Source organism: Manis pentadactyla, chromosome X (genome assembly GCF_030020395.1).
Source record: "Manis pentadactyla isolate mManPen7 chromosome X, mManPen7.hap1, whole genome shotgun sequence".
Lineage (NCBI taxonomy): Eukaryota > Metazoa > Chordata > Mammalia > Pholidota > Manidae > Manis > Manis pentadactyla.
In genome coordinates, this window is record NC_080038.1 from 58,000,179 (window position 1) to 58,023,810 (window position 23,632).

A 23,632-nucleotide genomic window follows, 5' to 3' on the forward strand; every position below is an offset into this window, starting at 1 on the left:
TTGGCCCTCCCAGCTGACAGTCAATAGCACCTGTCAACATCAAAAGGTAAAAAAATATGATCCAGACAAGACTAACCCAGACAGCTTCGGCATCTGCTACACCTTCCCCTGAGAAGGAATCTGGGGAGATAGATTTAGCCAGTCTTCCTAAAAAAGAATTCAAAACAAAAGTCATAACCATGCTGATGGACTTGCAGAGAAATATGCAAGAACTAAGGAAGGAGAATTCAGAAATAAAACAAGCTCTGGAAGGACTTCAAAACAGAATGGATGAGATGCAAGAGACCATTAATGGACTAGAAAACAGAGAACAGGAACGCAGAGAAGCTGATGCAGAGAGAGATAAAAGGATCTCCAGGAATGAAAGAATTTTAAGAGAGCTGAGTGATCAATATAAAAGGAAAAATATAAGAATCATAGGCATTCCAGAAGAAGTAGAGAGAGAAAAGGGGATAGAAAATGTCTTTGAAGAAATAATTGCTGAAAATTTCCCCAAACTAGGGGAAGAAATGGCCTCTCAGACCACAGAGGTACACAGAACTCCCATGACAAGGGATCCAAGGAGGGCAACACCAAGACACATAATAATTAAAATGGCAAAGATCAAAGACAAGGACAAAGTATTACAAGCAGCCAGAGAGAAAAAAAAGGTTACCTACAAAGGAAAACCAATCAGGCTATCATCAGACTTCTCAACAGAAACCCTACAGGCCAGTAGAGAATGGCATGATATACTTAATGCAATGAAACAGAAGGGCCTCGAACCAAGACTACTGTATCCAGCACGAATATCATTTAAATATGAAGGAGGGATTAAACAATTCCAAGACAAGCAAAAGTTGAGGGAATTTGCCTCCCACAAACCACCTCTACGGGCATCCTACAGGGACTGCTCTAGATGGGAGCACACCTAAAAAGAGCACACAACCAAACACCCAACATATGAAGAAGGGAGGAGGAGGAATAAGAAGGGAGAGAAATAAAGAATCATCAGACTGTGTTTATAATAGCTCAAAAAGCGAGTTAAGTTAGACAGTAAGATAGTAAAGAAGCTAACCATAAACCTTTGGTAACCACAAACTTAAAGCCTGCAATGGCAATAAATTAATACTTTTCAATAATCACCCTAAATGTAAATGGACTGAATGCACCAATCAAAAGACACAAAGTAATAGAATGGATAAAAAAGCAAGATCCATCCATATGCTGCTTACAAGAGACTCACCTCAAACCCAAAGACATGCACAGACTTAAAGTCAAGGGATGGAAAAAGATATTTCATGCAAACCAGAAAGAGAAGAAAGCAGGTGTTGCAATTCTGGTATCAGACAAAACAGACTTCAAAACAAAGAAAGTAACAAAAGACAAAGAAGGACATAATATAATGATAAAGGTCACAGTCCAACAAGAGGATATAGCCAATATAAATATATATGCACCCAATACAGGAGCACCAAAATACTTGAAACAAATACTAACAGAGCTAAAGGAGGAAATAGAATGCAATGCATTTATTCTGGAGACTTCAACACACCACTCACTCCAAAGGACAGATCCACCAGACAGAAAATAAGTAAGGACAAAGAGGCACTGAACAACACACTAGAACAGATGGACCTAATAGACATCTACAGAACTCTACATCCAAAAGCAACAGGATACACATTCTTCTCAAGTGCACATGGAACATTCTACAGAATAAACCACATACTAGGACACAAAAAGAGCCTCAGTAAATTCCAAAAGATTGAAATCCTACCAACCAACTTTTCAGACCACAAAGGCATTAAACTAGAAATAAACTGTTCAAAGAAAGCAAAAAGGCTCACAAACACATGGAGGCTAAACAACACTCTCCTAAATAATCAATGGATCAATGACCAAATCAAAATGGAGATCCAGCAATATATGGAAACAAATAACAACAACACTAAGCCCCAACTTCTGTGGGACACAGCAAAAGCAGTCTTAAGAGGAAAGTATATAGCAATCCAAGCACATTTAAAAAAGGAAGAGCAATCCAAAATGAACGGTCTAATGTCACAACTATCGAAATTAAAAAAAGAAGAACAAATGAGGCCTAAGGTCAGCAGAAGGAGGGACATAATAAAGATCAGAGAAGAAATAAATAAAATTGAGAAGAATAAAACAATAGCAAAAATCAATGAAACAAAGAGCTGGTTCTTCGAGAAAATAAACAAAATACATAAGCCTCTAGCCAGACTTATTAAGAGGAAAAGAGAGTCAACACATATCAACAGTATCAGAAATGAGAAAGGAAAAATCACGACGGACCCCGCAGAAATACAAAGAATTATTAGAGAATACTATGAAAACCTATATGCTAACAAGCTGGGAAACCTAGGAGAAATGGACAACTTCCTAGAAAAATACAACCTTCCAAGACTGACCCAAAAAGAAACAGAAAATCTAAACAGACCAATTACCAGCAACGAAATTGAAGCGGTAATCAAAAAACTACCAAAGAACAAAACACCCGGGCCAGATGGATTATTATCGGGATTTTATCAGACATACCTGGAAGACATAATACCCATTCTCCTTAAAGTTTTCCAAGGAATAGAAGAGGAGGGGATACTCCCAAACTCATTCTATGAAGGCAACATCACCCTAATACCAAAACCAGGCAAAGACACCACCAAAAAAGAAAACTACAGACCAATAACCCTGATGAACGTAGACGCAAAAATACTCAACAAAATTTTAGCAAACCGAATTCAAAAATACATCAAAACCATCGTACACCATGACCAAGTGGGATTCATCCCAGGGATGCAAGGATCCACAACATTCGAAAGTCCATCAATATCATCCACCACATCAACAAAAAGAAAGACAAAAACCACATGATCATCTCCATAGATGCTGAAAAAGCATTTGACAAAGTTCAACATCCATTCATGATAAAATCTCTCAGCAAAATGGGAATAGAGGGCAAGTACCTCAACATAATAAAGGCCATCTATGAAAAACCCACAGCCAACATTATATTGAATAGCGAGAAGCTGAAAGCATTTCCGCTGAGATCGGGAACTAGACAGGGATGCCCACTCTCCCCACTGTTATTTAACATAGTACTGGAGGTCCTAGCCACGGCAATCAGACAAAACAAAAAAATACAAGGAATCCAGATTGGCAAAGAAGAAGTCAAACTGTCACTATTTGCAGATGACATGATACTGTACATAAAAAACCCTAAAGACTCCACCCCAGAACTACTAGAACTGATATCGGAATACAGCAAAGTTGCAGGATACAAAATCAACACACAGAAATCTGTGGCTTTCCTATATACCAACAATGAACCAACAGAAAGAGAAATCAGGAAAACAACTCCATTCACAATTGCATCAAAAAAAAATAAAATACCTAGGAATAAACCTAACCAAAGAAGTGAAAGACTTATATTCTGAAAACTACAAGTCACTCTTAAAAGAAATTAAAGGGGACACTAACAGATGGAAACGCATCCCATGCTCATGGCTAGGAAGAGTTAATATCGTCAAAATGGCCATCCTGCCCAAAACAATATACAGATTTGATGCAATCCCTATGAAACTACCAGCAACATTCTTCAATGAACTGGAACAAATAATTCAAAAATTCATATGGAAACACCAAAGACCCCGAATAGCCAAAGCAATCCTGAGAAAGAAGAATAAAGTAGGGGGGATCTCACTCCCCAACTTCAAGCTCTATTATAAAGCCATAGTAATCAAGACAATTTGGTACTGGCACAAGAACAGAGCCACAGACCAATGGAACAGACTAGACAATCCAGACATTAACCCAGACATATATGGTCAATTAATATTTGATAAAGGAGCCATGGACATACAATGGTGAAATGACAGTCTCTTCAACAGATGGTGCTGGCAAAACTGGACAGCTACATGTAGGAGAATGAAACTGGACCATTGTCTAACCCCGTATACAAAAGTAAACTCAAAATGGATCAAAGACCTGAAAGTAAGTCACGAAACCATTAAACTCTTGGAAGAAAACTTAGTCACAAACCTCTTAGACATAAACATGAGTGACCTCTTCTTGAACGTATCTCCCCGGGCAAGGAAAACAACAGCAAAAATGAACAAGTGGGACTATATTAAGCTGAAAAGCTTCTGTACAGCAAAAGACACCATCAATAGAACAAAAAGGAACCCTACAGTATGGAAGAATATCTTTGAAAATGACAGATCCGATAAAGGCTTGACGTCCAGAATATATAAAGAGCTCACACGCCTCAACAAACAAAAAACAAATAACCCAATTAAAAAATGGGCAAAGGAACTAAACAGACGGTTCCACAAAAAAGAAATACAGATGGCCAACAGCCACATGAAAAGATGCTCCACATCGCTAATTATCAGAGAAATGCAAATTAAAACTACAATGAGGTATCACCTCACACCAGTAAGGATGGCTGCATCCAAAAGACAAACAACAACAAATGTTGGTGAGGCTGTGGAGAAAGGGGAACCCTCCTACACTGCTGGTGGGAATGTAAACTTGTTCAACCATTGTGGAAAGCAGTATGGAGGTACATCAAAATGCTCAAAACAGACATACCATTTGACCCAGGAATTGCACTCCTAGGAATTTACCCTAAGAACGCAGCAATCAAGTATGAGAAAGACCAATGTACCCCTATGTTCATCGCAGCACTATTTACAATAGTCAAGAATTGGAAGCAACCTAAATGTCCATCGATAGATGAATGGATAAAGAAGATGTGGTACATATACACAATGGAATACTACTCAGCCATTAGAAAAGGGCAAATTAAACCATTTGCAGCAACATGGATGGAGCTGGAGGGTATTATGCTCAGTGAAACAAGCCAAGCAGAGAAAGAGAAATACCAAATGATTTCACTCATCTGTGGAATATAAGAACAAAGGAAAAACTGAAGGAACAAAACAGCAACAGAATCACAGAACTCAAGAATGGACTAACATTACCAAAGGGAAAGGGACTGGGGAGGATGGGTGGGTAGGGAGGGATAAGGGGGGGCAGAAAAAGAGGGGTATTAAGATTAACATCCATAGCGGGGTGGGAGAAAGGGGAGGGCTGTACAACACAGAGAAGACAAGTAGTGATTCTACAACAGTTTGCTACGCTGATGGACAGTGACTGTAAAGGAGTATATAGGGGGGACCTGGTATAGGGGAGAGCCTAGTAAACAAAGTATTCATCATGTAAGTGTAGATTAATGATTAAAAAAAAAAAAAAGCAGTTCCTATATGGTGACCTCTAATGAGTTCTACACAATGATATAAAGGGCATATAAAAGTGTAGGCAAAGGGTCTGTTTGTGTTTATACAGAGGATCAAAGCCTAATTTGGCTACCCCGAAAATGAACTAAGATACGATATGAAAAAGAACTTCCAACATCAGCACTCTCGGGAAGACTCATGACAGAAGATGATCAGCAAAAAAAAAAAAAAAACTCTGACAAAGATCCACGCACTGTCACAGGTGTAGATGCATTCATCCCACCAGTTCCTGGACTTGCCATGGGAATGATGAAGGAGATATCTAAGCTGGCCTGTGCATACAGTAAAACAAAAATTGGACTGGATCTATACTGTTTGAACTCAACCAAGAATTAGGAGAAGTGCAAATTATAGCACTCCAAAATCTTACAACTACAGACTATTTACTGTTAAAAGAACATATGGGATGTGAACAGTCCCCAGGAATGGGTTGTTTTAATTTGTCTGTTTTCTCTCAGAATGTTCAAGTTCAGTTGGACAATATCCACCATATCATAGATAAGTTTTCACAAATGCCTAAGGTGCCAAACTGGTTTTCTTGGTTTCACTGGAAATGGCTGGTAATTATAGGTCTGCTTTGGTTATGTAACTGTACTCCTATTATGTTAATGTGTGTGCGTGATTTAATTAGTAGTTTAAAACGTATACATGCTGAAGTTACTCTACAAGAAGATATGTCAAAGAAATAATCAATCTTCCCATGTTTTCTTCCACCTGCTACTTCTATAGCTTTTCTTCTACCTTCCTAATTACAAGCCTTAAATAGAATTTGTGCCTCATATCAAATTTACCGAGTATCATAATTGTTCCAAGTGGTAAAGACACCTCAGGACAAATGCTTGGCATAGAAGCCACAGGGCATAAATATGCAAAGAAGTAAAAAGCTAACCTTTTCAAACAATAAGGCTTCTCTCTCACTGACCAACTTTACATTTCCCTGTATGGCCCCGGTAGATGACTGGTTAGCCAGAGACGGGTAAGATTCCTCAAGGGAGGAAAAACCTAAGGCAGGCACAGTGACAGGGTGGCCATCAGGTGAGAAAATGGTGATCAACAGTGGTGAGGCTTAGAACCTCTCCCCACCCTGTTGTGAGAGAAATCTTCTGCATACGTGGATGTTTTATTGCCCTTGTCTAGCTTGGATTAACACATAGTCTACAGGCACACACCTGATCATCTACATTTGCTCTCTTACAACACTAAACTATATTTTCTACCTTAATCTTGTATCTACCTACCACTTCAGCATTTTATTAAAAATAATAATAATAAAGAGAGAAATGTGGTATCCACATATAAATCAAGTATAAAAATCAAATGAGTATTCATATTTGAACTGACTGTTTATAGTTCATAATGCATGAGCAAAACCGAAATCTTCTGTGATGACTGCCCTTGTAATGTTCACCATGTAACTTAATCACTATGTAAGAATTTGTTCTCAATGTACGAACTTGTTCGTTGTGCTTCAGAAGATTGGAGACTGCTGAAAATTAGGCTTGGGGTGGATTAATGATTGTGCATTGAGCATTGACCCCCCTATACAGTATTTTATTGTTGTTAACAACCATTTGATCAATAAATATGAGAGATGCCCTCACAAAAGAAAATATACTCTTCTAATTGTAAAATAAACAAGTAACTGGATGTAATGTATAGCATAAGGAATATAGTCAAAATATTGTAACAACTTGGTATGGTGATAGCTTTTACCTAGAATTATCATGTATATAAATGTTGAATCACTGTGTTGTACACCTGAAACTAATGTAATACTGTGTGTCAACTACCCTTCAATAAAAAATAATGTAAAAAATAATAATAATTCTATTTTTCTGGCCTCAAGTGATTCTGTCATCTGACTTCTCCTCCGTAATATTAAAAAAAATCTAGTGAGTTTTTTATTTCTTTTTAATAATTGTATAAATTCTATCTGAAATTATATATTTCTGCAACTTGTATTCCTTTCCTGTGATTTTCTAATTTTTCTTTTGTTTCAAGATAACTTTATTGTTTGTTGAAGTGTTTTATGAGTGCTGCTTTTCAAAATTCTTTTTAAAAAATCACAAATAACTACAACACCTGACTCATCTCAGTATTGTTGTCAGTTAATTGCATTTTCTCATTCATATTATGATTTTCTTTATTATGACTGATTATTTTTTATGTCTGGGAAATTTTATCAACTGTGTTAAGGCGACTCAGGGTCTTATGTAATTATTTTATTTTACTATGCTGTCACTTGTTTAGGTTTAGCTCAGAGGTCCTGGCCTACTTTTATGAGATTGATTCTAAAGTTGATTTAATTTTCAGGGGCTTTGTGTAAGCATTTTTGTCTGAATGGATTATTGCTGCTACTGTGGCTCTCAGTACACTTTGCTAGGTACTGCTTAAGGGGTGGAAGGAATTTCCCTAGCCCAGGTCACTGGTAGGTCTAGATTGGAGGAAAGAAGCCTCTGAGTTGTGGGAGGAAAAGCACTTCCAAGGCCAGAGTGCTTGTTGTGGTATGGTACTACTTGCCAGCACACCATGGCTACCTGTCTCTAAGTGGTGTGGCTGAGTCTAAGACCCACAGGACAAAAAGGCTTCTTGGACAGGGTCATTGTTTCAGCATCCCCTTGGCCAGTAACCCCTGTAGCCTGCTGTCTCTGGTTGTAGATGAAAACTCTCAGGAGTTTCTCAGTAAGTATTTCTGAATTAATGAATAAAATAAAGAGTGCCTGACACATGGTTGATTCTCAAGAAATCCTAGCTAGCTGCCATCATTATTTTCTCTAGCAGGTGAACAAGTGGGCAGTCAGGCTTAGGTCTTCCAATTTCAGTGCTCTTGGTATTGTAAAAACTTACTGCCATAAGACAATACCTAATGTTCATTGAGAACTTATTATGTGCCAGGCATATTGGCAGCAGGTTATATATGCACACACACACACACACAAATACACACACTCTCATACACACTCTCATTCATTTTAGGTTAATTTGTTTCATTTAAATTTTTAGATATTACTTTATTTTCAATTTAATTTTGTTCTACATTTAAAATATTACATTCTTCTAAAGTAAAATCTATTAAACAAAACATAATCACAAATTCACGCTTCTATACTTGTACCACTAAACTAATTGCTTCCTTCTCCTTATAAGTAATTCCACACTTCCTCATTAAAAAAAACTTTTACAGATTATCCTTCTATTGTTTCTTTTTTTAATATAAACAGAAAAATGTGTGTGTGTGTGTGTGTCTGTGTGTGTGTGTGTGTGTGTGTGTATTGGACCAAGCGTACCTAAACTTCCTTTTTATATAAATGATAGCATACTTTTCTGTACCTTGATTTTTTTCACTTGACAATATGTTTAGGAGATCATTCCATTGCATTATATATAGATAGTCCTCATTCCGTTTTTTTTTTTTTGGTATCATTAATCTACAACTACATGAGGAACATTATGTTTACTAGGCTCCCCCCTTCACCAAGTCCCCCCAAAAAACCCCATTACAGTCACTGTCCATCAGCGTAGTAAGATGCTGTAGAATCACTACTTGTCTTCTCTGTGTTGCACATCCCACCCCGTGTTCCCCCCAAATAATACATGCTAATCATAATGCCCCTTTCTTTCCCCCTCCCTTATCCCTCCCTTCCCAACCGTCTTCCCCAGTCCCTTTCCCTTTGGTAACTGTTAGTCCATTCTTGGGTTCTGTGATTCTGCCGCTGTTTTGTTTCTTCAGTTTTTCTTTGTTCTTATACTCCACAGATGAGTGAAATCATTTGATACTTGTCTTTCTCCACCTGGCTTATTTCACTGAGCATAATACCCTCTATTTCCATCCATGTTGTTGCAAATGGTAGGATTTCTTTTCTTCTTATGGCTGAATAATATTCCATTGTGTATATGTATCACTTCTTCTTAATCCATTCATCTACTGATGGACACTTAGGTTGCTTTTAATTTGTGGCTATTGTAAACAGTGCTGCAATAAACATAGGGGTGCATCTATCTTTTTCAAACTGGGCTGCTGTTTTCTTAGAGTAAACGCCTAGAAGTGGAATTCCTGGGTCAAATTGTATTTCTATTTTGAGCTTTTTTAGGAACCGCCATACTGCTTTCCACAAAGGTTGAACTAATTTACATTCCCACAAGCAGTGTAGGAGGATTTCCCTTTCTCCACAACCTTGCCAACATTTGTTGTTGTTTGTCTTTTGTATGGCAGCAATCCATACTAGTGTGAGGTGATATCTCATTGTGGTTTTAATTTGCATTTCTCTCATGACTAACAATGTGGAGCATCTTTTCATGTGTCTGTTGGCCATCTGAATTTCTTCTTTGGAGAACTGTCTGTTCAGCTCCTCTAACCATTTTTTAATTAGATTATTTGCTTTTTGTTTGTTGAGGTGCGTGAGCTCTTTATATATTTTGGATGTCAAACCTGTAACAAATCTGTCATTTATGAATATACTCTCCCATAATGTAGGATAATTTTTTGTTCTATTGATGGTGTCCTTTGCTGTAGAGAAGCTTTTCGTCTTGCTTTAGTCCCACTTGTTCATATTTGCTTTTGTTTCCCTTGCCCAAGGAGATATGTTCATGAAGAAGTCACTCAGGTTTATGTCCAAGAGATTCTTGCCTGTGTTTTTTTCTAAGACTTTTATGGTTTCATGACTTACATTCAGGCCTTTGATCCATTACAAATTTACTTTTGTGTATGGGGTTAGACAATGATCCAGTTTCATACTCTTACATGTAGCTGCCCAGTTTTGCCAACACCAAGTGTTGAAGAGGCTGTCATTTCTCCATTGTATGTCCATGGCTCCTTTATGGTATATTAATTGACCATATATGTTTGGGTTAATGTCTGGAGTCTCTGTTCTGTTCCACTGGTCTGTGGGTCTGTTCTTGTGCCAATAATAAATTGTCTTGATTACTGTGGCTTTGTAGTAGAGCTTGAAGTTGGACAGCGAGATCCCCCCCCCCCACTTTATTCTTCCTTATCAGGATTGATTTGGCTATTCGGGGTCTTTGGTGGTTCCATATGAATTTTAGAAATATTTTTTCCAGTTTGTTGAAGAATGCTGTTGGTAATCTGATAGGGATTGCATTGAATCTGTGGATTGATTTGGGCAGGATGGCCATTTTGGCGATATTAACTCTTTTTATCTAAGAGCATGGGATGAGTTTCCTTTTGTTAGTGTTCTCTTTAACTTCTCTTAAGAGTGTCTTGTAGTTTTCAGGGTATAGGTCTTTCACTTCCTTGGTTAGGTTCATTCCTAGGTATTTTATTCCTTTTGATGCAATTGTGAATGGAATTGTTTTCCTAATTTCAGTTCCTATTAGTTCATTCTTAGTGTATAGGAAAGCCAAAGATTTCTGTGTATTAATTTTGTAACCTGCAACTTTGCTGAATTCTGATATTAATTTTAGTAGTTTTGGAGTAGAGTCTTTAGGGTTTTTTAAGTACAGTATCATGTCATCTGCAAATAGTGACAGTTTGCCTTCTTCTTTACTTATCTGAATGCCTTGTATTTCCTTGTTTTTTCTAATTGCTGTGGCTAGGACCTCCAGTACTATGTTGAATAACAGGGGGGAGAGTGGGCATCCCTGTCTTGTTCCCGATCTTAAGGAAAAGCTTTCAGCTTTCCGCTGTTCAGGATGATGTTGGCTGTGGGTTTATCATATATGGCCTTTATTATGTTGAGGTACTTGCCCTCTATACCCATTTTGTTGAGAGATTTTATCATGAATGAATGTTGAATTCTGTCAAATGCTTTTTCAACGTCTTTGGAGATGATTATGTGATTTTTGTCCTTTTTGTTTATGTGGTGGATGATGTTGATGGATTTTCAAATGTTGCACCATCCTTTCATCCCTGAGATGAGTCCCACTTGGTCATGGTGTATGATCCTCTTGTTGTATTTTTAAATTCAGTTTGCTAATATTTTGTTGAGTATTTTTGCATCTATTTTCATCAGTGTTTTTGTTCTGTAGCTTTCATTTTTGGTGGTGTCTTTGTCTGGTTTTGGTGTTAGGGAGATGCTGGCTTCATAGAATGAGTTTTGGAGTACTACCTCCTCTTTTATTTTTTGGAAATCCTTAAGGAGAATGGGTACTACGTCTACTCTGTATGTCCGATAAAATTCTGCAGTAAAATCCATCTGGCCAGGGGGTTTTGTTCTTGGGTAATTTTGTGATGACCGCTTCAATTTCATTGCTGGTAATTGATCTGTTTAGATTTTCTGTTTCTTCCTTGGTCTGTCTTGAAAAGTTGTATTTTTCTAGGAATTTGTTCATTTCCTCTATGTTTTCCAGCTTTTTAGCATACAGGTTTTCATAGTATTCTCTAATAAATCTTTGTATTACTGTGGGGTCTGTCATGATTTTTCCTTTCTTGTTTCTGATTCTGTTGATGTGTGCTGATTCTCTTTTTCTCTTAATAATTCTGGCTAGAGGCTTATCTATTTTGTTTATTTTCTCAAAGAACAATTTCTTGGTCTCATTGATTTTTTCTATTGTTTTATTCTTCTCAATTTTAATTATTTCTTCTCTGATCTTTATTAGGTCCCTCCTTCTGCTGACTTTAAGCCTCATTTGTTCTTTTTCCATTTTCGATAGTTGTGACTTCAGACTATTCATTTGGGATTGTTCTTCCTTCTTTAAATATGCCTGGATTGCTGTATACTTTCCTCTTAGAACTGCTTTCACTGCATCCCACAGAAGTTGGGGCTTTGTGTTGTTGTTGTCATTTGTTTTCATATATTGCTTTTTCTCAATTTTAATTTGGTGATTGATACATTGATTATTTAGGAGCATGTTGTTAAGCCTCCATATGTTTGTGAGTCTTTTTGCTTTCTTTGTATAATTGGTTTCTAGTTTGTGATCTCAGAATTTGGTTGGTAGAATTTCAATCTATTCTAATTTACTGAGGCTCTTTCTGTGGCATAGTAAGTGGTCTATTCTGGAGAATGTTCTACGTGCATTTGGGAAGAATGTGTATCCTGCTGCTTTTGGGTGTAGAGTTCTATAGATGTGTATTACGTCCATGTGTTCAAGGGTGTTTTTCAGTGCCTCTCTGTCCTTACTTATTTTTTGTCTGGTGGATCTGTCCTTTGGAGTGAGCAGTGTGTTGAAGTCTCCTAAAATTAATGCATTGCATTGTATTTCCTCCTTTAATTCTGTTAGTGTTTGTTTCACATATGTATGTGTTCCTGTGCTGGGTGCATACATATTTATAATGGTTATATCCTCTTGTTGAACTGAGCCCTTTATCATTATGTAGTGTCCTACTTTATACCTTGTTACTTTCCTTGTTTTGAAGTCTATTTTGTCTGATACTAGTACTGCCACACCTGCATTTTTCTCTCTGTTATTTGCATGAAATATATTTTTCCATCTCTTGACTTTTAGTCTGTGCATGTCTTCGGGTTTGAGGTGAGTCTCTTTGAAGCAGCATATAGATGTGTCTTGCTTTTTTATCCATTCTATTACTCTGTGCCTTTTGATTAATGCATTCAGTCCATTTACATTTTGGGTGATTATTGAAAGATATGTACTTATTGCCATTGCAGGCTTTAGATTCCTGATTACCAGAGGTTCAAGGTTAGATTCTTTACTGTCTTACCATCTAACTTAGCTGGCTTATTGAGCTATTGTAAACACAGTCTGATGATTCTTTATTTCTCTCCCTTCTTATTCCTCCACCTCCATTCTTTATATGTTAGGTGTTTTATTTTGTGCTCATTTGTGTTTCCTTTGACTGCTTTTGTCTGTAGTTGATTATACATTTTTCCTTTAGATAGTATTTGGTTGGTCTGCTTTCTTTGCCATGATTTTGTTTTCTCTGATGCCATCTATTTAGCCATAGGAGTGCTCCCATCTAGAGTAGTCCCTCTACAATACCCTGTAGAGGTGTTTTGTGCGAGACAAATTCCCTCAACTTTTGCTTCTCTGGGAATTATTTAATCTCTCCTTCATATTTAAATAATAATCGTGCTGGATATAGTAGTCTTGGTTCAAGGCCCTTCTGTTTCATTGCATTAAATATATCATGCCATTCTCTTCTGGCCTTTGAGGTTTCTTTTGAAAAGTCTGATGATAGCCTGATGGTTTCTCCTTTGTAGGTGTCCTTTTTTCTCTCTCTGGCTGCCTTTAATACTCTGTCCTTGTGCTTGATCTTTGTCATTTTCATTATTATGTGTCTTGGTATTGTCCTCCTTGGATCCATTCTGTTGGGAGTTCTGTGTGTTTCTGTTGTCTGAGCTCCTATTTCCTCCCCCAGTTTGGGGAAGTTTTCAGCAATTATTTCTTCAAAGACACTTTCTATCCGTTTTTCTCTCTCTTCTTCTTCTCGTACTCCTATAATGCAGATATTTTTCCATTTGGATTGGTCACACAGTTCTCTTAATATTCTTTCATTCCTGGAGATCCTTTTATCTCTCTCTGTGTCAGCTTCTCTGTATTCCTGTTCTCTTATTTCTAATGCATTAACGGCCTCTTGCATCTCATCCATTCTGCTTTTAATTCCTTCCAGAGATTGTTTTATTTCTATATTCTTCCTCCCACCTTTATCCTTTAACTCTTGCATTTTTCTCTGAAGCTCCATCAGGATGGTTATGACCTTTATTTTGAATTATTTTCCAGGAAGATTGGTTCAATCTATCTCCCAGGTTCCCTCTAAGGCAATGTCTGGGTTATTCTTGTCTGTATCAAATTCTTCTGCCTTTTCATGGCGATAGAGTTATTCATGGGCAGTTGGCGAGTGTGTCAGCTTGGAGAACAAAGTCCCTTCCTGCTTGCTTGTTGTCTTCCTGTCCTGCAAGAATGGCGACCCCTAGAGGCTTGTGCTTGGTAGCTGAGCCCTAGCAGGGTCTCTAAGTCTGGCCTGGGTGGCTGCGGTGTAGGCTCCACATGGCTGCTGTCAGTGTGGCTGGACTCAGGCTGCTGCTCTGCTATGGCTGTGCTGCTCCAGATGGGGAAAAGGTGCGAAGCTCTTTACCACCATGACGGCCCTCAGAGCTGTGCTGCCTTCCATAGGGTTAGGGTGCCTGGAGTTCCCCAAGATTCCCAGCTACTGAGCTGAGTGTGCCATGATGCTTCCATCCAGCTGTGAGGCTCCTGTCCCTTTAGGACTTTAAAAAGGCACTCACTTTTCTTTTGTCCCAGGTGCCCTGGCTGTGGGGACCCACTCACAGATTTTACTGTTCCATTTCACTAATATCCAGCACACCACGTACTGTGTGTCTGTGCTCCCAGTGCAGATGACTAAGGCTGGGTATTTAGCAGTCCTGGCCTCCCACTCCCTCCATGCTCTGACTCCTCTCCTCCCACCAGGGAGCTGGAGTCGTGGGTGTGCTCGGATCCCACCAGGCCGTGGCTTGTACTTGTATCTTACTCCCTTCATGAGGTGCTGGGTTCTCGCTGGTGTAGATGTTGCCTGGCTGTTGTACTGTATCTTCTGGTCTCTCTTGTAGGGATAGTTGTATTTGTTGCATTTTCAAAAATATGGATGGTTTTGGGAGGAGATTTCCACTTCCCTACTCACACTGCCATCTTCTCCCAGCATCCCTCATTCTTTTTTATATGTGCAAAATACTCCATTGTATATCTTCCACAGTTTATTCAACCAGCCTCCTCTTGATAAACATTTTGCTATTAAAGATAGTGTTGCAATGGGTATCTTATGCATGTACCTGTTTGTATTTTTGTAACTGTATCTGTGGGATAGATTTCTAAGTGTACAGTTGTTGGGTTAAAGAATAAATGCTTAAGCAATTGTTTTAGATATTGCCAAGTTCCACTTCATAGTGTCTGTGACATTTTTCATCACCACCACCAATATGTCTGTTTACCTACAGCCTTTCCAGCAGAGCTTGTTGCGAAATTTCTGAATTTTTGTCAATCTAATGAGTGAAAAATGCTCCTTCAATATAGTGTTATATTTTATTTCCCTCATTATGAGTGAAGTCAAGTATCTTTCAGCTGATAAGAAGCATTTTTATTTCTTTTCCTGTAAGGTATATGTTTAGTTTTCTATAGGGTTTTTATTTTCTTAATTTTAGCAGTTCTATATATTAGGAATATTAATATTTTGTTTGTAATACAAGATGTATATATTTTCCCAGTCATTTATCTTTTGATTTTGCTTATGAATCTTTTACCCTGCACAACTCTTTTTTTTATTTTTATGTAAGTAAATTCATCTATCTTTCCCTTATTGCTTCTGGTCTTTAAGCTATAGTTAAGAAAGATTTCTCTACTTCAAAGTTAAAGAGGAATTCACCTATATTTCCTTTCAGTACTTGTAGGTTTTCATATTTTATGTATATAAATTTTTGATCCATTTGTAATTTATTCTGGTGTATAGTATGCAAAAGAGATAAAATTTTATTGTTTTTTCACATGGCTATCCAGTTATCCAAGACATCCCATTAAAAGAACAGCTTTTCCCCATTGATTTGAGATTCTCCCTTTGTTCATTTGGTCATCTCATTTAATCTTAACAAACCTATAATTTAGGTAGGATCATCTCCAATTATATTGACAAGAAAATTCAATCCCAGTTACTTGCCTGAGGTCCCATAGCTGATCAGTGGTAGGGATGGCAGTTAAAGCTAAGTCACCTTGACCCTAGAAATGGGGCTTTTTATCACTATACTGTATTTTCTATTACTTTTTTCTTCAGTCCACTCTGTAAACAGATATGGCATTCATCACCATTTCAGTGTTTCATATAAGGTAGCGGCAGCTCTAGGAAGCCCCTTGCCTTTCTTGGAAACACAGATTGTGAAAATAATGGTCAGTACTCATGTCAGATCTCCCACATCCATGGTTTCTGTCAGGTCCCTGGTATCCAGCAGAGTTTGGTTTTGGTGGATGGGTAACTGCAAGTGGAGCTGTCAGTCATTGATTGAGTAAGGCTGAAATGGGCAAGCAAATGGACAGAATGGCAGGAGTATTTAATGCTTGGTTGATGCTCTGTTTTTCCAACCCTTTGGAAGGTATGGCTTATCTGATATTGCTTCAGTTATTTAAATTCTAAAGTTACAAATAAATTGTAATATTTTAGTGATATAAAAGATTAAAGGTTTATTTCTGACTCTAGTAAACTCCAATTGGTAATGGCAAATGGAAGTATTCTTTGTCATTCAGGGACCCAGACTTATGGGGGAGGCTCTGTAATTTTATTAAGGTTTTTAAACTATAGTTCACATATATAATTCACTCATTTAATATGTAGAATTCAGTGGGTTTTGGTACATTGAGTTATTAATTTTTTTAAATGTGGTAAATATGAAATGCAAAATTTTGGGTTTTTTAAAACCATTTTAAATTCAATGGCATTAATTACATTTACACTCTTTTACAACCATCACCACTACATAGTTCTAAGACTTTTTCCTCACCCCAAACAGAAAGTCTGTACCCATAAATAAATAACTCCCACAGTCACCTCTTCCCCCAGCTCCTGGTAATCTCTATTCTACTTTCTGTATATATAAATTTGCTTAGTCTAGATATCTCACATAAGTGGAATGATAACAATACTTTACATTTGTGTCTGATGTATTGCACTTAGCACAATGTTTTCAATGTTCATTCATGTTGTAGCAAGTATCAGAAATTATTTCCATTTTATGGTTGAGTAATATTCCATTGGATGTATATACTACATTTTTTTTGTATCCACCTATTGATGAACATTCAGATTGTTTCCACCTTCTGGCTATTGTGAATAATGTTGTAATGGACATTGGCATACAAGCATCTATTTGAATACCTGCTTTCAGTTTTTTGGGTATATAACTAGAAGTAGAACTCCTGAATTATATGGTATTTCTATGTTTTGCTTTTTGAGGAATTATAAAACTATTTTTCTTGACAGCTGTACAATTTTAGATTCCCAGCTACAATGTACAAGGATTCTAAGTCCTCCACATTATCATCAACACTTATTATTTTCTGTTTTTCTTGTTCTTTAAAAAAGCCATCTAATAAGCCATCCTGGTGGGTTTAAATTGGTATTCATTGTGGTTTTGATTAGCATTTTCCTAATGACTAATTATGTTGAGCATCTTTTCATATGCCTGCTGGCCATTTGTGTATCTTCTTTGGAGAAATGTCTATTCAACTCTTTGTCCATTTCTTAATTGGGTTATCTTTGTTCTTGAGTTTTAGGAGATCTTTATATATTTTGGATACCAAACCCTTATAAGATACATGATTTGGAAGTATTTAATCCCATTCTGTAGATTTCATTTTCATTCCAATACTGTCCTTTGATATACAAAAGTTTTTATTTTCAATAAAATCCAATATATCTATTTTCTATTGTTGTTTGTGTTTTTGGTGTCATCTTTCAAAATCCATTACAAAATCCAATTTAATGAAGATTTACTACTGATTTCTTCTGAGTTTTATGGTTTTAAGTCTTATATTTAGGATATTTATTCATTTTGGCTTCATACTTTTATATGTAGAAATCTCATTATCCCAGCCCCATTTGTGAAAGAGACTGTTCTTTTGTCACTTGATGAACTTGCATCCCTTGCCAAAATTAATTGGTTATAGGTGTTTGTGGGTTTATTCCTGGAGTCTGAATTCTATTCCATTGGTCTGTATATCCAATATACTGGTACCAGACTTATTTGATAAATGTAGCTTTGTAGTAAGTTTTTAATTAGGGAAGTGTGAGTCCTCAATTTTTCTTATTCACTTTCCAGATTTTTTGGCTATTTGGGGCCATTTGCAATTCCCTGTAAATGAGTGTGTGGAATGTATATACCACTTTCAGTAGCATTGACATTTTAGCAATATTAAGTCTTCCAATACATGAACACAGGATGTCTTTCAATTTATTTAGGTCATATGTAATTTCTTTCAGAGATGTTTTGTAGTTTTCAGTATGCAAGCCTCTCACCTCATTGGTTAATATTTTCTCCAGGTATTTTATTCATTTTAGACGCTATGAAATGTAGTTGGTTTTTAATTTCCTTTGTGGATTTTTTCTTGCTGATATATAGAAACACAACTGATTCTTGTGTATTGGCCTTGAAACTTTATGTTTCCTTTGTATTCTTTTATGTATTACTGTGATAGAGTTGCTATAACAAATACTATGGATTGGGTCACTTAGGTAACAGAAATATATTTTCTTATAGTCCTTGAGGTTAGAATTCTGAGATCAAAGTGTAGGCAGGTTTGGTTTCTTCTGAGACCTCTCTCCTTGGGTGGCAGATTCTGCTTGTATTCACATGGTTGTTTCTCTATGCATGTGTGTGCCTATTGTCTCTCTTTATATTTTCATCTCTTCTTTTAATAAGGACACCAGTCACACTGGATTAGCACCCACCCTAACTATACCATTTTAAATTATTTATTTCAAGGCCCTTATTTCCAAAATACAGCCACCTTCTGAGGTACCAGAGTTAGGGCCTCAAACATATGAATTTTAGTGTGAGACACATTTCAGCCCATAACAATTTACTAGCTCTAGCAGATTTTGGATGTATAGTTAGGATTTTCTCTGTGTAGAATCTTGTCATTTCCAAAAATAAATTCACATCTTCATTTCCAATTTGGATGCATGTTATTTCTCTTCCTTCTTTGACTAATAGCTCTGGCTAGGACTTCCAGTACAAGGTTCAATTTCAGTGGTAAAAGTGGCCATCCATTTCTTGTTCTTGATCATAGGAGAAAAGGTATTATTTACCATGGAGTATGATGTTAGCTGAGGGTTTTTCATGTGTGTCTTTTATCATGTTGAGGATATTCCCCTTTATTCCTAGTTTTCTGATAACTTTTATCATGAAACAGTGTTGGATTTTGTCAAATGTCTCTGTGGCAATTAAGATTATCATTTATTTTATTTTTCCTTCATTCTCATATTAATAAGCTGTATAAACATTGATTTTCTTATGTTAAATCACACTTCTATTCCTGTGGTAAATTCCACTTGGTGTATAATCATTTTAATATACCATAGCATTCACTATACTAGTGTATTTTTGAGGATTTTTGCATGAATATTCATGTGGTGTATAATTTCCTTTTCCTGTGATGTGTTTTTAATCTTATATTTTATCAGGTTATTGCTGTCCTCATAAAATGAGTTAGGAAGTGTTCCCTCTTCTTTAATTGTCTGGAGGATTTTGAGAAAGATTAGTGTCAATTTAAGTATTTGGTAAAACTCACAATCTGATCTTGGACTTTTCATTGACAGGTTTCAATTACTGATTTGATTTCTGTGTACTTGTTGTAGATCTTCTAATATTATCTTTTTCTTCTTCAGTCAGCTTCATTTGTGGATTTCTAGGAATATATCCATTTCATCTAGATTATCTAATTTGTTGGATAAATTTTTATTCACAATATTCTTTTATGATTTCTTTTTATTTCTGTAATGTTGGTAATATTCTCTCTACTTCCATTTCTGACTTAATAATTTGCATATTCTCTAATTTTCTTTATCAATATAGCTAAAGGACTGCCAATTTTGTTGATATATTCAGATAATTGAATTTTAGTTTCATTGATTCTACTGTTTTTCTCCTCTCTGTTTTATTAATCTCAACTTTAATCTTTATTATTCCCTTCTTCCTGCTAGTCTTGAGTTTAGTTTGTTCTTCTTTCCTAGTTACTCAAGTTGTAAAGTTAGATTGTTGACTTGAGATCTCTTTTTTCCTTTTTAATATAGGCATTTACTGGTAATAGATTTCCATCTGAGCACTATTGACTTTGCTCTAGCTCATAAATTTTGGTATGTTGTGTTTTTATTTTCATTGATCTCTTGAGTAATTTTTGGTTTCCTTTGTGATATTTTCTGTGACCCACTGATTGTTTAAGTTAGTAGTATTTAATTTCCACGTACTTGTGTATTCTGCACTTTTCCTTCTGTTACTGACTTATAACTTCATTCTCTATGGTCAGAAGAGGCACTTTGTAAGATTTCAACATTTTTAAACCAATTGATACTTGTTTTATAACCTATGGTCAATCCTGCAGAATGTTTCATGTGTAATTGTAAAGACTGTGTATTATTCATTTGTTCAGTGTAGTGCTCTATGTCAATTAAGTCTACTTGGTTTATAGCATTGTTAAAGCCCCATTTATCATTATTGTTCTTCTCTCTAGATATTCAATCTCTTATTGAAAGTGGGGCTTTGAAGCCTCTAACTATTTTTTTAGAACTGCTATGAAGCATTTAAATTCTGTCAATGTTTGCTTTGTAGATTTTGGGGCTCTCTTGTTTGGTGCATATATTTTCATAATTGTTACATATTCTTGATGTATGGACCATTTATCAACATAAAATGTCTTGACTCTTGTAGAATTTTTCATTTAAAGTCTATTTTCTCTGACATCAATATACACACCTCAGGTCTTTTTTTGGTACTGTTTGTATGGAATATGTTTTATATCCTTTCACTTACAATCTATTTGTGTCTTTAGATCTAAAGTGAATCTCATAGATAGGTGGATCATGTTTTTTTTAATCCAGTGTACCAATATCTATATTTGTAAAGTTTAATCCATTGACATAGGATGTATACAGATAAGAGAGTACTTTTGTCATGTTGTTGTTGTTTTATGAATGTCTTATAACAGTTTTTGTCCCTCATTTTCTACATCATTGCTTGTTTTTCTGTTGATTTCTTTCAGTGAGAGGTTTTAATGCCCTTATAATTTATTTTGTCTGTATTTTTAGATATTTTATATGTGATTATCATGCAGATTCCCATGCACATTCTAAATTTTAACAGCGTAGTTTGAATTGATATCAATTTAACTTCAATACCATACAAACATTATTCTCCTATACAGCTTTGTCTCACCTCTATTTCTGTTATCGTTGTCATTTTTGTTATCTTAATCATTGCGTGCCCAATGGCATGGATTTTTAATTGTTATTATTTATTTTACTTTTAAATCACATAGGAAATAAAAGGTTTAGATACAAACAAAACTTGCAAAAATGCTGCATTCTACATATGTCCATGTATTTATCTTTACCGGAGATATTTGTTTCCTTGTATGGCTTTCAGTTATTATCCAGTGTCCTTTCTTTTTAGCCTGAAGAAGTCCCTGTAGCATTTCTTGTAGTATAGGCCCAGTGGTATCAAAACCTCAGCTTTTGTTTATCTAGGAATGTTTTGATTTCTCCCTTGTCTTTAGAGGATATTTTTGCTGGATATAGAATTCTTCCAGCCTCCACATCTTCTGAAGAAAAACCGACTTAATTTTTTTGAAGATCTATTGTACTTGACAAGATGTTTCTCTCTTGCTGCTTCAAGATTTCCTGTTTGTCTTTGGCTATCCACATTTGGTTACGACACAATATGTATCTCTGAATTTATCCTACTTGGAAGTTCATTGATTATTGTGAAATGTTTATTTGTCAACTTTAGGAAATTTTCAGGCATTATAACTTCAAATATTCTTTCTGTTCCTTTATGTCTCTATTTTCCTTTTGAGATTCCCATAATGTGTATGTTAGTCCACTTGAAGGTCTCTTAGGTTTTCTTTACATTCTTCATTCTTTTTTATTTCTACCTCTCAGACTTGATAGGTTCACCTGTCTTACTTTCAGGTGTGCTCATCGTTCTTCTACCTGCTCAGATCTGCTGTTGAATTCTACTAGTGAAATTTTAATCTCAATTATTTTATTTTTTAACTCCAATATTTCTCTTTCATTTTTTTCTACATTTTTATTTGATATTTCCACTGTTCATATGCTTACACTTTTATTTCCTTTAATTCTTTGTCCGTATATTTTTTCTTTAAACATATTTAAGATAGTACAAACATACCTCAAATATTGGGCTGTTTTACAAGTTGAAAGTTTGTTACATCCCTGTGTCAAGCAGGTCTGTTGTCACCATTTTCTAATAACATTTGCTCACTTCATGTCTATGTGTCACATTTTGTTAATTCTCACAATATTTAAAGCATTTTCATTGTTGTATTTGTTACGGTTATCTGTGATAAGTGAACTTTAATGTTAGTATTGTAATTGTTTGGTGGTTCTGCAAACTTTTCCCATATTAAGATGCAAAATTAATTGATAGATTTGTGTGTTCTGACTACTCTGCTGACTAGCCATGTCCAAGTCTCTCTCCCTCTCCTCTGACCCCTATTCCTTGAAATACAAAGATATTGAAATTAGGCCAACTATTAACCCTACAATGTCCACTAAGTATTCAAGTGAAAAGAAGAGCCAACTGTCTCACTTTGAATTAGAAGCTAGAAATTATTTAGTGAAGAAGGCATGCTGCAAGCTGAGATAGGCTGAAGTCTAGGCCTTTTCAGCCAAATTGTTAACCAAATTGTAAATGCAAAGGAAAAGTTCTTGAAGTAAATTAAAAGTGCTACTCTAGTGAACATACAAATGGTAAGAAAACAAAACAGCCTTATTATAGGAAGGGAGAAAGTTTTAGTGGCCTGGATAGAAGATGAAAACAGCCACAATATTCCCTAGGCAAAAGCCTAATCTAGAGCAAGGACCCAACTCTCTTCAATCTGTGAAGGCTGATAGAGGTAAGGAAGATGCAGAAGGAAAGTTTGAAGCCAGCAAAGGCTGATCTACAGAGTTTAAGGAGAGAAGCCATCTCAATTGAAACACAAGATAAAGCAGCAAATGTTTATTTACAACAAAGCCTAGGTAACACCACATGAATTTACACCAAGTTTTAGTGAATAGTTTTTAAACTTTTTCTCAGAAAAAAAAGAAGATTCCTTTCAAAATATGACTGCTCACTGACAATGTACCTGGTCACCCAAGAGCACTGATGGAGACGTCCAACAGGATGTATGTTGTTTTCATGCCTTCTAACATAGCATCCATTCTTCAGCCCATTGATCAAAGAATAATTTTGATTTTTAACTCTTACTATTTAAGAAATACATTTCATAAAATTAATCTGCCATACTTAGTGATTTTTATCATGGATTTGGACAAAGTAAGTTGAAATTGTTTTGTAAATTGAAACCTTATGGAAAGGATTCACCATTCTTGATTCCATTAAGAAGAGTTGTGATACATGAAAGAAGTCAAAATATTAAAGTTAATACGAATTTGGAAAAAGTGAATAAAAATCTCATGGATGACTTTCAGGGGTTAAAGACTTTGGTGAAGAAAGCAACTGCAGATGTGGTAGAAACAGCAAAAGAACTAGAATTAGAAGTAGAATCTGAAGATGTCACTGAATTACTGAAATCTCATAATCAAACTTTAATGGATGAGAAGTTGCTTCCTATGGATGAGCAAAGAATGTGGTTTATTAAGATAGAATCTATTTCCACTGGAGTTACTGTGAATAGTTGAAATGACAGAAGAAAATACAGAA

The 23,632-nt window shown here is 36.0% G+C and overlaps 1 protein-coding gene across 1 annotated transcript in view; it reads left to right on the forward strand.

Annotated features, from left to right (window-relative positions):
* The first annotated feature begins 14,198 nt into the window (after positions 1–14,198).
* EDA2R (ectodysplasin A2 receptor) overlaps positions 14,199–23,632 on the forward strand; it is a 38,748-nt gene continuing 29,314 nt past the window's right edge. Inside the window, 2 exon segments of the mRNA XM_036892715.2 lie at positions 14,199–14,270; positions 23,401–23,598. Of these exon segments, the coding sequence (XP_036748610.2) occupies positions 14,199–14,270; positions 23,401–23,598 (270 nt within the window).